The sequence below is a fragment of the Synchiropus splendidus genome, chromosome 11, assembly GCF_027744825.2.
Source record: "Synchiropus splendidus isolate RoL2022-P1 chromosome 11, RoL_Sspl_1.0, whole genome shotgun sequence".
NCBI lineage: Eukaryota > Metazoa > Chordata > Actinopteri > Syngnathiformes > Callionymidae > Synchiropus > Synchiropus splendidus.
This window is the reverse complement of record NC_071344.1, coordinates 14,598,389-14,611,655: the sequence shown is the minus strand read 5'-3', so window position 1 is coordinate 14,611,655 and position 13,267 is coordinate 14,598,389. Positions and strand designations below refer to the sequence as shown.

The following is a 13,267-nucleotide window of genomic DNA, read 5'->3' as shown; positions in this document are numbered from 1 at the left end:
CGAGACTCCACTGATCTCAGGCGGCGGTGAAGCAGAACTGAAACGCTTCTTTCAGTGACTCGCCTCCCGTGTGGATCCGTGAGTGTCCAGTAGGTGGCAGCTTTCACCTGCTGCAGCGCCTTCCTTCCATTTAAATCGACATACTGTTCCTGGGTGCAGTCGAAGAAAGACAGCGCCGAGAATATGTGGAGTATTTCGACCTCTGTTACATGAAAAAAAATATCCTGCACAATAATGAGTTTTCTGTTTTGTCATACCAATCTCGTTATTATCATTTATTTAATTGATATGTCTTATATGTTTCTGCCATCCGAAAATTATTATTTTTATTCCTCACTTACAGAGGGGGTAAAAGGTAAACATATGACTAAAATATTATTTTAATATGCTGTACTTTGGTGAACAAACACTAACTGCTCATTTGAATGTCAATTTATATCTATTTTATTCTATCTATGGGATTTTATCTAAATGTAGTAATCATAAAGAAATATTTGATGTATGTCATGTTTGTTTTTAAATGTAAGATATTCAATAATTAATAAAAACAATCGAAATTAATTTTCCAGATTTATTTGACATAATCTAAATAACATATTTACAAATTATCCCTTTGTAACAAACCCCTCCGCCCCCTTAACTTTTTGGTTAAAGTTGTATTTCATTGCTACTATGATTTATTGAAATGTGTTGTAGTAGTCGTCCATATATATATATATATATATATATATATATATAGACACCTTCTCATGTAGCCTGATAACAAAAGGCCTTTTAAATGACCGACCATTGTCAATGGAGTGACGCGACGTTGGCTGTGCAGAGCGGGGCGGAGCATCAAACTCGCACTACTCAGTTAAACCTCCATGAAAGCAGCTGCAACACACTGGTTCAATCTGTTACCAGTTGTCTCTGAAGGACAGACAGTCATTTCCCACTCGCTGAGTCTTTTAATCCTCCATCTTTTCTCAACTACTTGCTCCAAAGCTTATTATATATTTTTGAGCTGCTGGTTCAGAAAGCCCCAGAGACTGGGCTGCTCTTCTCTCCGAGCCTTGCTCTCTTGTAATCAGGCTGCTGTACTTGGGTTTCCCGGCCCATACTGTCCCCACTCTGCTCCAGCAGGTGATTCATCTGTTGAGAAACACAACTCCCCAGGTCATTTTCCTGATTGTGTGCGTTCCCTCGCTGATTCTTTGTGCGTCAGTTATCGTCCTTTGAAGACTCCACAGAGCTGCTGAGAGCTGCATGGCTTCCCTGCTGCCGTGGAAACCACGTGCTCCACATCTTTTTTTTTTTTTTTAGCTGGAGGACAGTAGCGATGGCTGCGCCCCGAGTGTCAGGTGACAGGTGTGAGATCATGGCGTGCCTCCCCTCCACAAAAGCGCCGAGCCTCACGTGCTTTAGACTCACCTTCAAAGTCAAAGTTGGAAACCTGAGAAAGGACCACTCGACCAAGTAGATCATTGCTGCTCCTGCTGCAGGGTCTGTGTCATGCGCCTCGATGCTGGTGCCTTCACAAACGTATCTTCTTTCAAGCTCGGAACTCTGCAAGAAGCAGAGGCCATTTCTCTGCTGTTAACCTTGAAGCCAAACACAGGTCTCTTTACTGAAGGAAGCCTCAGTGTTTATAGAAGCTCTTTCCCCACTTTGGTCGAAGAGTTTCATGCCTCCATTGTCTGCACATGACAGTTTGTTCACACCCTCTTAGAGACACGTTTCACTTGATATTTGGATGATTTAAAAACAATACTAAATGTGAAGATTTCAGTTCAATGACCTTATATTTCAGTGTGGAATCTTTGTGTATGAACAACATAATCACACAACGAGAGTGAATAATACACAAATATCCATCAGGATGTTGCTGAATAGCATGTAAAACATGTTTTTATTTGAGTCAAGATCATTGGATAATGCACGAAGAGGATTGTTAAAATTAATTGCGGCCCGATGGACTTCACACGGAACACTTTGTGTAATACGTGTTTCCATACGGTCCTGAGAAGAGGACGCGCACAACAGCAACAAATCAACAAGTGGAGCGGGACAAGCTCCAGTCTTTGGGCTGAGAAACTTCCAAGCGTGTAGCGAGCGGTCTGGTCCTGGGTCCCTTTCAGTTTTAGGCGGAGTGCTGAGACACACCCAGCAAACCTGTGACCTGAGTGAGGATGGTCTCTTTCTCTTCAGTTTGTGTTCACACGTTGGATAAATATGAAGCTTAGGCTCAAGGTTGCAATATTGCTTGTATGATTTTTTTGCTGATTTTTTTAGAATGTGATTAAAAAATATAACTGACCAAAGTTCATCATGACGCCCCGAATATAAACTGTCAAACTCTCTTCAGTCAAAACGACTGCAAAAACTGAAATCTAACTTCAAAATCAGAGCATTTGACACGTGAGAATGTTCGATCTTTTCATGGAAGTACATCGAATAACCAATAGAAAACAGATTTTGAAGCACTCAGAGAGCGCAGAACTCCACCTAGCAGCTATTTACATCACTCCTACTTTTTAGCGTTTGAAATGTTAAATGTTAAAAAATCAAATGAGTTGATTTGGACTGCAGGTGGCAGTAGTGTTGCGCAACACAGAGAAAACTGTGGCTTGTGCTCCAGCTCTAGTCACAGATTGTTCCTCAAATTTGGAGACCCAGATGGTTGTTCCACCAGCAAAAATTTCATTGAATTTTTTTTGTTGTTTTGTCAACAGACAACTAAGAATCCCATAATCTCATTGCCAGAGATAAATGTTTTCCACAATCATTTCCAGTTGGTTGTTACAGACCTGGGGTTCAGTTGTTTTCACATTTGTCTTTGATCCTCAGTGGAATTTTATTCTCTGCATCTTGACACTTCTTCTTCTGCTTTTGGTTTCTTCTGTGTTTTAGATACACCGCCATGGTCACCAGTAGCAGGAAGAGGGACGCCACCATCATCCCAGCACCAAGCATGAGAGTCAGCTGCGCAGACCTGCCGGCGCTGACCTCGCAGATGCGGGACCGTGATGGCGTTTGATAGATACGGTCAGGTGGGCCGGACCACGAAGGAGGTCGGTCCAGCTGACAAGGAGCCGCGCTCTCGTTGACCAGAAGATTGACCCACACGGTGGCGTGAAGAGGGGCTGGCTTCCCTGCATCGCTGACCATGACCAGCAGGTGATGCATGCCCAGGTCCCCGACCAGCAGACGGCGAGCTAGAGTGATGTTCCCTGACGTCGGCTCCACGTGGAAAGGGGTGCTGCGGCGCTTCAGGTCTTGGTCCACAACTGTGTATGTAATCTCTGAGTTAAGGCCGGAGTCTTCATCTGTCGCGTAGATCTTCGTCACCATGGTTCCTGTGGCGGTTGCCGGAGACACAGCCAGGCAGGTGAAGTTGTTGTTGGGACGCAGCACTTTCGGCCGGTTGTCATTGATGTCCTCCACGAAGATTGTGACCTTAGCAGAGGACGTCAGAGAAGTGGGGTGCCCATTGTCTCTGGCCAGCAGATGCAGTTCATAGTGGTCGCACGCCTCTCTGTCTAAGCTAGCTGTGGTGTGCAGCGCCCCCCGGAGGTTATCCACGACAAAGGGCCCGCTGTGGTTGGCGACATACATCTCTGTGTCCCCGTTCACCCCCTCATCTGGATCCGTCACCCCAACTTTCCCCACCAGTGCAAACTGCGGATCGTTCTCCGAGATAAAGAAGATGAAATGCTGGCTCAGAAAAAGCGGTGGGTTGTCATTCTGGTCCAAGACACGCACCAATATGGCGGCATGAGACTCCAGCTCCGGTGACCCGCAGTCTTTGGCAAACACGGTGAGTTGGTAGGAAGCCTGCTGCTCTCTGTCCAGTGAGGCTGAGGCAGACAAGACTCCGCTGGCTGGGTCGATGCTGAAGGCACCTGTTTCTTCCAGCCTGTAGGACACTCTGCCATTGTTTCCACTATCTGCATCTGAGGCGGAGAGTGTTATCAGCGCTGCTGCAGGCGGCTTGTTTTCCTCCACCTCCAGCTGGTAGTGAGTCTGTAGGAAACGCGGAACATTATCGTTGACATCCGACACCAACACATCGATCACATGCAGCGCAGGAACCACGTCGGGTCCTTCCGCCACTACGGAGATATGATGCTTGCTCTGCGTCTCAAAGTCCAGAGGCTGTGATGTGGAGAGCAGATATTTGCCGTTCTGAGGACTGAGTGTGAAGGGTACGTGGCCCCGGATGGCAAGAGAGGAGCCCTTCACCCGGCCGTCACCCTCCACTTCCAACAGCGCCAGGACCGTCGGGGGCTGGTTTTCTGGGATGACGACGGTTTGGTTTCGATGCTCTGCGATGAACCTCACCTTTATCCTTGTCTTGGACTCCGCCTTGGTTTTGGGGAGCACAAGGATGACGACCTGAGTGTGACGGGGGGCACATTGAGGGCCGCTGGCTGACGCTTTCAACACAACCTCCTGCTCCGAGTCATGGAAACTTCCCTGCAGTCGGATGTCTCCCGTCTGCCGGTCGATGCTGAAGAGCCCTTTTGCTCGCTCCGAGACCGTGCTGTGCAGGGAGTAAATGATGGCAGCATTTGGCCCCGAGTCGGGGTCCGTGGCTCTGACCCGAGCCACCACTGCGTTCCTCGCTGAGTCTCTGGACACCGTCACTTGGCGAGGGCTGTCTGAGCTGAAGCGCGGACAGTTGTCGTTGACATCTATCACGGTGACTATTAGAGTTGCAGTGGCGCTTAATGGCTGCAAGCCGCAGTCGCTGACCACCAGTGCCATTCGATACTCATCCTTTGTCTCTCTGTCCAGAGGCGCCTGCACGACAAGCGTCATGAAATCCTCCTCGTCCACGGCTAGGCTGAAGACACCAGCCGCAGATGGCAGGTCGTACCGCAGCTTCCCGTTGTGACCAGCGTCACGGTCGCGGGCCTGAACGTCCAAAAACAGAGCGGCCCCTAGGGGAGCGTCCTCAGACACATTCAGGTGAATGTCATTGTTCTCAAAAACAGGCCCATTATCGTTGATGTCCTCAATGATCACAGGAAACTGTATGAGGTCCTCGTGGGGCCCCACAATGGCATTGTGTAGAAGAATGCATTCCTGCGCTCCCGTCTCCTCCGGGCACAGCGCCTCCCGGTCCAGGACGCGCTCAGTGGTGTAGAGACTGCCCGTGCTGCGGTCCATCCACAGGTAGTCCTGGTTCAGCAGCTGGTACGGCGGCGGGAAGCGCAGACTCAGCGATCCTGCTAAAGTGCCAGGCTCCTGCTCCTCTTTGACGGAAAAGCGCAGAGAAGCGCAAACCACCATCCTCAGTTGGAGCACGAGCAGCAGACTCTGCTGGGAGACACCAGAGGGAAGAGGGTAAACCCACACAGCCAGAGCAGGTTTCACCATCACGCCTCCACCAGCTCTACATGAAAGGAAATATTCATCGCCTATCACAGATCCCCATCTGCGCAAACACAAACATGATCACAATCTGCTCAGTGCTCAGACGGAGAGAAAATACTTTCATGTCTTTAAACTGCGTTTGACTTGAAGAAGTCCTGTTGAAAGACTGTTCCAGATCAGGGCTTTCATTTAGGTTGAGACGAGCGAACCACTAAACATGGAGATGACGGAGGACGATAAAGAGGCACTGCTCCCATCCTAGCTGGTGGCGTGCGCGCAGAACAACAGACTTCACAGCAGGTTTAGACCAGCAAGCCCTCCTGGTGCTGGCAGGGTGAAACATTCTCTGGACTTACTGACCTGGAGAGCTGGAGCCCGCTCCATCTTGTCCCATGGCCAGTGGCCCCCCGCAGCTGGCAGCCCAGTGTCCCTGCAGTGAATGAGAACCTGGGAGAGCAGCGGCAACCTAATTCCTCCCAAGCTCCTCCCCTCCACGGCCCTCACCTGCCCGTCTCTCTGACACAGGAGGAGCGCGGGACCGGCGTGATGAAAGGATGACTCAGCACATGGCCCTTGTTTGCTGCCTCTGAACGATGTGGGACAGGCGTCACGCGTCAACGTCCAGAGTGCTTACCGCGTTCATTTGTACCTACACCTGTAGGCTGTTTACTTGAATCATTCATGTGATGACGGCCTCAGGTTCCCGGCTCAGATTAGTCTCCTCTCCGTGCACGTTTCCCACCGCAGCCCCTGAAAAAACACAGGCTGGGCCTCGCAACTCCGTGCTCCGCCAGGCCTCAGGTTCCCACGTCGGCGTCTCAGCACGGACTTGGCTCTCTGTTACGTGGAGGCGAGCCTTGACAGCTGCACGAATAAAACAACCTCTGAGAAGTGGCGACGGATCAGAAGGGCTCCTGCAGGGAGACTTGCTTGGCTGTCACTTGCATCGTCTTCCTTTGACTTTCTGCAGTTTTAACAGATTTATTTTCTTTCTGTTTGCATTGCATAATCCAGTACAGCTGACTGTAGCTTTGTAGTACCTTCATAGATGCTTTTTTTGGTTCTTTATTTTTTCAGTGTTGAATTTGAATTAATTTTGGGGGGATTTATCAGCTGTTTGTTATCTGTCAGTGTCATCAGTTTCATAGTGTCAATTATTAATGGTTCGTCTGTTGAAGCCGCACCCATTAGTCATAGGACAAGTCCCATAATGCACGGCGACAGTTCAAGCTCCTCAGTAATGTCAAAGCTCCAAACGAAATTTGTTTGCCTGATTAAACACAATTCAGATTTTTGCCTTCATTTTTGTCGGACTTGCCACCTAATAATATTCAATATAATTATAATTTTGTTTTGTTCTATACATTTAACCAAATCCATGTCATCATTTCATTCTCATTTCTTCCCTCACCTCTTTAGGATTGTTTTTATTCATTATTTTTTCAATATTTTCATAAGTGAGGCCAGCAATATTGTTTATCTGCTTAAGTTATGAAAAACCCAGTTCAATTCAAGTGGAGCATAAGCAGGAGAAGCAGAACTTGGACTACAGCAGCAGGGTTCTTCTTCCTCTGGTGTCAGAATCCAGTTTGTTCTTTTCAGTTCCTCAACCCAACTCTTGGTCCTGAAGATGAACTTTCACTAGCATGCAATCCCACATGAAAACTCGCTGCTGGCTAGTTGCTCTGGACTTCACCACGCGGCTTCTCAGTCTGTGTGCTGAAGGCAGCGTCCTCCTAAATACCTGCTGATGCTGGACCTTGAACAAGCTCCAGGACCTGTGGCTGCTGTGTACCCACAGTGGCTTCACTTCCTTCAAACTTTCAAGCGTCATCCTTTAATAAATTAATAAAAAAGAGTTCAGAAAAATGTTGAGAAAAGTTCAAGTGAGGGTTGTGCAAACATTTTCATGAGCAAACACAGAGCTACATGACAAACACTGCTTTTCATTTCATCAAAATGTTTCTGGATAAACGGGCCCCCAAACTGCTGACAGGAATTCTCTTCAGACATGAATGTTTTTTCTGCTTTGGGATGTTTTCTCTCTTATAGCAATATGTGTCTGGCGTTGTCCATGGTTTATCACCTCAAATAATGTCTGCAGTTCTTGCTGGGCGTGAGGGAGCCAGATCTTTCCTTCAGGCCACAGCTGCAGAGGAGCGCAGCATCGCTCAGTCCGTGTCGGGGACAAATGGCTCTTGAGTTTGATGGTCAGACAGGTGTGAATGTATCTAATGACTTAGGTCCAGACACAAAGCTCCCACCGACCTTTAACATCTCATTCTGCTCCAATGTTCCTGTTGTTTGCTGTTGTTTTGTTACAAAAGGTGTGCAGTTTTCTTGTATCTGAGTATCTGAAAACAGTGAAACTGTGGAGTGTAAACAGTAGAAACAGCGAGGTCCCAGTATTAGGGCAGCTCATCCCCGACTGCCAGCGCCCCCTAGGCTGCAGAGGGACCACTGCCATGCCACCTGCTGGTTCGCCCTACTCGCTCTGTTGGTTAAAAATAAAAGCCATTGTTTGCATATTCTGTAATTCAGCAGCTGGACTCCTGCTTTGCCACATGAATATGTAAAGGACGACACCCCTCCAGCTCAGGCCTCCCTCAGCAAAACACCTGAATAAATGCATGATCTTGATTTGTGTGAGAAAAGAACCAGAGCTCTGAGTCTGCTGGAAACTTGTTGCTGGCTCGGCGTGTTGCCACTGGAATGTGCTCCTCTCTTCTCACGTCACTAATGTAGATGGAGGCAAAACTCATTTTCCTGTTTTTGTAATGATGGGAAAAGTCTGAGTTACGCAACGACTCACTCAGTCCGTCTGCTGCATCTTCACATTTCCGCCTCTTTCTTTCCATTTACAGCAAACGTGAGGCCCGGCTGCCACCTCATTGGTGGGCTCCTCCCACCAGCTACAGCAGGATGGGATTCATAATAAACTTTCCTGCGCTGAGGAGCGTGAGCTTCAGAGTCAACGCTGAAGTCAGAGGAGTTCCACACATCAGCATGTCTTCAGCCGCCACAGCAGGTGAGCTCAGCTGGATGATATGAAGCGTGATGTTACTTGCCACGTCGCGATATTTCCTTCCTCATTATTGCTACTCTTTTGTTTGATGTCGATGAAACATAACAGGAAATGTTTGAACTGACTGAGGCGTGAACATCAACTGTGAAGTACGTTTTAACCTCATCTTAAAAAAGCTCATATTTTAGTTTCATTCTTCGACTGCCGCACCTTAGAACAATACTGAGTTTGGATCAAACTGCTAAGAGGTGACAAACGATGAAGAGCTTAGGAAATTAAGCTACAACTGACTTTTTTCATAGTAAAAATAACAGATTATATATATATATATATATATATATATACAAACCTTTCACTCATCAATTTTGGAAACTGGATGAATCACCATGACTTAAAAAAAAACACAACTTTGTTCCCTCAGCCAAACTATAGTTTGTATGTAATGATGTGGTTTGCTCCCATTTGTGTTGAACTTGCACGAACTGACCGTCTGATCAGATGAGTGAAGCTGAAGCTCAGTGCGGTTGGTCCTCCTGAACTGGACGGCGAGCCGTAGACAGCGACTCCTTCTTTCCACTGGTGCAGCGCTCTAAAGCCGAGTCACTTTTTCCACAGACTTGGAGCTGGAGTTGAGCGAGCTGCTGCAAGAGTTCCAGGATGTGGTGGAGGAGCTGAAGGTCCCCACACGAGGCAAAGCACATGTGTACCAGCACGTGCTGAAGGAGGCCAAGAGCCGAGCAGCGCCGGGCGACGACTGCGGCCTGGAGGATTCCGATTACAGTAAGAAGACAAATAGGGAGGACGGTGGTTCTCGCAGCGCTGCTGGCAAAAGGTCAGGATGCAGTTGCGGACGACTGGTGTCGGACTTGCATCACGGGTTTCAGCGGGGTTGGAACCAGGAGGACGCTAGTCCTTGAAGTCCTTTACAGTTTCAAATAGTTCAAACATGAAAGAAGGAAGCATGTTCTCTTTTCCCACACGGCATCACTATTGGAAGTGTTCTGGCCCCCTAGTGTTGGAGCCAACGACTTGCTTTGATGGTGTCTGGCCTGGGAGCCGCATCACCCTGTAGCTCCATTTTACTGCTTTAATATGATGCGCCTGTCTGAGCTGTCTGTGCTGGATTGTCATTACTATTGCTGTGCATTTGCTTAGCTGCCGTCTGATGTTTATCCTCTCCTCCTGCCAGGCAGCGGAGCTTCCATGGGCAGCAGCCTGAATGCCAGCGAGGAGGAGCTCCACACGGCCGGCCTGGCGCAGGCCTCCAGAGGTGCAGTTCCTCACTATCAGCTGATCATGTGACACACCAGGCCGCCACATTCGGGCGCAGCCTCTTTTGTTTTCACACAGTCGCTGTGACTCTGGAGCCGCTTTATCAGCAGCCACTCCCGTTCTTGTTGTTCGCTTGAGAGCTAAGGGGGAGGCTGTGGAAGTTCCGCTGCCAGAGCATCACACGTTGACATGCTGAGGCTAATCAGCTTGTTTTCTCACACACATTGACCCACAAATGTGGTCTGGAACTTCCTGCTTTGTGAAGCTAAAAAAAAGTGAAAAGTGGCACATTTAAAATATAAACAAATTTTGCTCCATTAAAAACCCAACAACTTGTTCTCAGATGCACCGTTAATCAACAACAATTTTTTCTCAGAAAAACATGGCAAAGTACATCACTGCTGTAAGAATAGAAATGAAACCACGTTTCAATATGGTGCTTATAAATGTACAGTAACAGCCACAGGTGGAGAGAAAAAACAATGAAAACAAGCATCCACCTTTTTTTCTCAACTTTCCTCCCCATAAATGTTTTTTTGTGATGTTTATGCTTTTGAATCATTTTGAAACACATGACTCATTCCCTTCTCATTTTGTGTTCAGAATCATCTATTTCTAGACCTAAATTTCTAGACCCACCTGTTTGAAATATGAAAAATATTACTGATGAAAATCCTCTAAATAGTCATTTGAATCAGTGGTTCCTTTTTTAAAGTTTGTCTAATAATTCTCAATCCATAAATTCAACCATCATGAAAGTAGAGTTTTTTGTCTGATTTATTAATCTTCTTCATGTTTTGAAGATTAAAAAAAAGAGATAAAAAACAATAAAATCAATATGTGACTAACAAATAATGACATACATCCAACAAAAACAACAGACAACAGAAAACACTTTGACAACACTAAAAAAGTTACCCATATACAAAACCAGTCTAAAATGTTCTGAATCTCAAGATTCTATTGTTTAAAATGAAACTAAATCGAGAGTCAACTTGTTCAGGAGTCGCTGCAGCCAAATGTAAAGAACACTTTGACATGAGTGCAGTTTGAGCTGCGTTCAGTCTGGTTAACTGCGGTCAAGCTGTTGCAGGAGCTGCAGGTGGCTTCAGAGCAGGTGTCCAGGATGTGGTTCACTCCCATGTAGAAATTCAATTTCCCTCAGGACCACGGTTGTGGTGGCCTGTGATCTTTTAGATATGTCCAGAGAAAGTGGATTTTTCCAGCTAAAACCAGTGAGTGAGGAGCTCTCAGATGGGAAAGTTGCGTGGCCAGAGGAACTCAGCGGGACGTGTGAGGAAGCTGCGTCCTAATTCTCTGTGTCCACACTCCTGTCCACGTCTCCTGCTTGGCTTTCCTCTCTGCTCTCCTGACGCCGTCTGTCATTCTTGTTGCAGCCAAGCTGGGCGACACCAGAGAGCTGGAGAGCTTCATTGACATGTTGGACCGGGAACTTGCTGGTGTGTATGCAGGGGAACCATGCCTGCTGTCTGTCTTCTGCCCGCACCTGCCTCTCCCCGCTGCTTTATCTCCGCCAGGGAACTCGGGTGGACTATCTCCGCGGCCTTTAATGATCATGGCGAGCGTCATGATGCTGTTATCAGCCATGTCTCGAGACCGCATGCTTCGCGCCCAAACCACAGAGAACAACAAATGCAGCCGCTGCTATCAGCTCGCCTGACACAAACAGTGTTGCGCGCTAATCTGCTCTCCATCTCTCCAAAGATGCTCTGCTGGCGATGGAGGTGAAGCTTAGTGCTGTGTAGGCTTGAGAGAGTGGAGGAGCATGCAGGACCCCATGACATAATAATAACAGTCTGTGACCAGAGTACGGCAGCAGCTTTGGGACCTTTAGGGAGTTAAATCCATTCAGTTCTGACTCCACAGCCGCTCTCAGCTGCTGCTTCTTGTCTTCGTTCTGTGAGCGGAGCTTTAGGGTCAATGACACGCCTGTGATGTCATCGCTCTGATGTGATCAGGCCGCATCTTTAGCCTGGAAACATCCATATGTTAGCCGCGTCAATGTAGGAGCAGCAGGGTTCAGACCACGAGAGAAAAGTAGCGACTCGTAGTCCAAACATTGCTGGACTATATTATGTTTTCTTTGGAAGGTCTGAAGAAGCACAAGTTGCTTAAACGACATATTCATGTTTTAATATTTCTAGTTGTTTGCTGATATTTATATTTTATTTATTTATTTAATTTTCTGGTAGAATGAAACGACAATGCTCAATTGACAGAAGCGTCAGCATGGAGAACTGAGATTAAGATCCATCTTGCTTAGTTCGTAGTTTGGTGGAGTCTAGTTCCCAGTCATCGAAGCACAAACTCATCAAGCAACTGTGTTGACACGGTGGGGCGCAGTATTCCGTGTTGGACCCTGACAACTCCAAGACAGCCTCCGAACAAATGTGCAGTCTATGAACCGCAAGTCATGTGATCCCAAATATTTTGGGGCAAGGACGAACCACGTGATGGGAAACATTAGCATCAGAGATTGTAGTTTGAGAAACATGATGTCATCTGACTACATCACAGTCAGAAACAATAGTAGCCATGTTCGGCCCTGGGGCCATGCAGTGGCGACTTATGAGTGTAGATCAGCTGGTGTCCCGGCAGCAGAGGAGGCTGGTGATGTCCTGCTGTGGTCCTTCCAACCAAATATTAGCCTCGCCCCCATGTTCCAGTGATGCAGGAGCCATGGCTCCTATATTCAGCTCAACTGCTCTGACGGCTGTGGCTGGGCCAAGGCTGTTCCCTGACTCGGAGGATGGAACGCCCCACACTGGCCCAGCGACGGTGACTTGCCCTCCCTGACTTGTAACAGCTGGCCAATTGAAAAATGACCCTTTTCCTCCTGCTTTAATGGCCGTGGTGCCAGACTCTAGGTGACAGCCCTCGCTTCCTTCTCTCATCTTGCTTCTCTCCTTCGCTGCAGAAATGTGAACGGGAGACGGCAGTGGGGCCAGAGGAGAGCCGTGCCCTCCGTCCGCTCGGGGAGGACAAAGCTTCATGCCTCGTGTGAAGAAAGGGCCTTTCATTTTAGAAATGCTCGCTGAGACGGAAAACCCTGGCAGGTCTTGGTCCATGAAGACTGGGAGGACAAGCCTCCACCTCATATGAGACGCCGCGGCTTCTGAAGCTCCGACTGGACCCCGCACCCCAAGTCAAACCCTTCTCAAAGCATGTCAGTGCTTCTGTCCCTGCCAGGCCTGTGTAAATATGTTGATTTATAAATAAAGATTTGGTCAGTGAGGCTCTGGCGTCTTCTTCAGTCCAGTATCTATCAGTGGCGATGAGGTCCCACGTCTGTCTAACCCTCGAACGTTATCCGACCACATGGCTCTTTCAGCCGCTCTCGACCTGACCCGACCTTCCTGGGTTTACGTGCTGCATGTGCTTCAAACATTTCTGCCTGCAGCTCAGGAAACCCACCACTGCAGACCTCAGACAGGAAGCGCATCACTCTGCCTGGTCTCCCCAGCATCGACTGTTGCAGGAAGTTGTTCGGAGCTGTGTTTCTGCTGCTGCGTCTACTGCCTAACATCACTTAAAATTGTCTGCTCTTTTGATACGACATCCAAGAAGTTCCTCTTCAGTGTCAGAAGT

General features: G+C 47.8%; 2 protein-coding genes across 2 annotated transcripts; one reads left to right on the top strand and one right to left on the bottom strand.

The window, feature by feature from the left end:
• Positions 1-1,902: 1,902 nt before the first annotated feature.
• pcdh20 (protocadherin 20) lies at positions 1,903-5,785 on the bottom strand. Its single transcript, XM_053879600.1, has 2 exons — positions 5,722-5,785; positions 1,903-5,304 (listed from the first exon to the last, which is right to left on the bottom strand). The coding sequence occupies exons 1-2, from the start codon at positions 5,743-5,745 to the stop codon at positions 2,797-2,799; spliced, it is 2,532 nt and encodes an 843-aa protein (XP_053735575.1). The 5' UTR covers positions 5,746-5,785; the 3' UTR covers positions 1,903-2,796.
• Positions 5,786-8,257: 2,472 nt separating this feature from the next.
• si:dkey-27i16.2 (regulator of cell cycle RGCC-like) lies at positions 8,258-12,906 on the top strand. Its single transcript, XM_053879533.1, has 5 exons — positions 8,258-8,389; positions 9,002-9,166; positions 9,576-9,656; positions 11,056-11,118; positions 12,597-12,906. The coding sequence occupies exons 1-5, from the start codon at positions 8,284-8,286 to the stop codon at positions 12,602-12,604; spliced, it is 423 nt and encodes a 140-aa protein (XP_053735508.1). The 5' UTR covers positions 8,258-8,283; the 3' UTR covers positions 12,605-12,906.
• The last annotated feature ends 361 nt before the right edge of the window (positions 12,907-13,267 follow it).

Bases quoted from the DNA above. Each gene is read 5' to 3' on its own strand.
- pcdh20 (XM_053879600.1), bottom strand. From the start codon at position 5,745: ATGGAGCGGGCTCCAGCTCTCCAG. The intron at 5,305-5,721 runs GTCAGTAAGTCC...GTCTCCCAGCAG, and splicing joins AGCGGGCTCCAGCTCTCCAG to AGTCTGCTGCTCGTGCTCCA.
- si:dkey-27i16.2 (XM_053879533.1), top strand. From the start codon at position 8,284: ATGGGATTCATAATAAACTTTCCTGCGCTGAGGAGCGTGAGCTTCAGA. The intron at 9,167-9,575 runs GTAAGAAGACAA...TCCTCCTGCCAG, and splicing joins CCTGGAGGATTCCGATTACA to GCAGCGGAGCTTCCATGGGC. The intron at 9,657-11,055 runs GTGCAGTTCCTC...TTCTTGTTGCAG, and splicing joins CCTGGCGCAGGCCTCCAGAG to CCAAGCTGGGCGACACCAGA.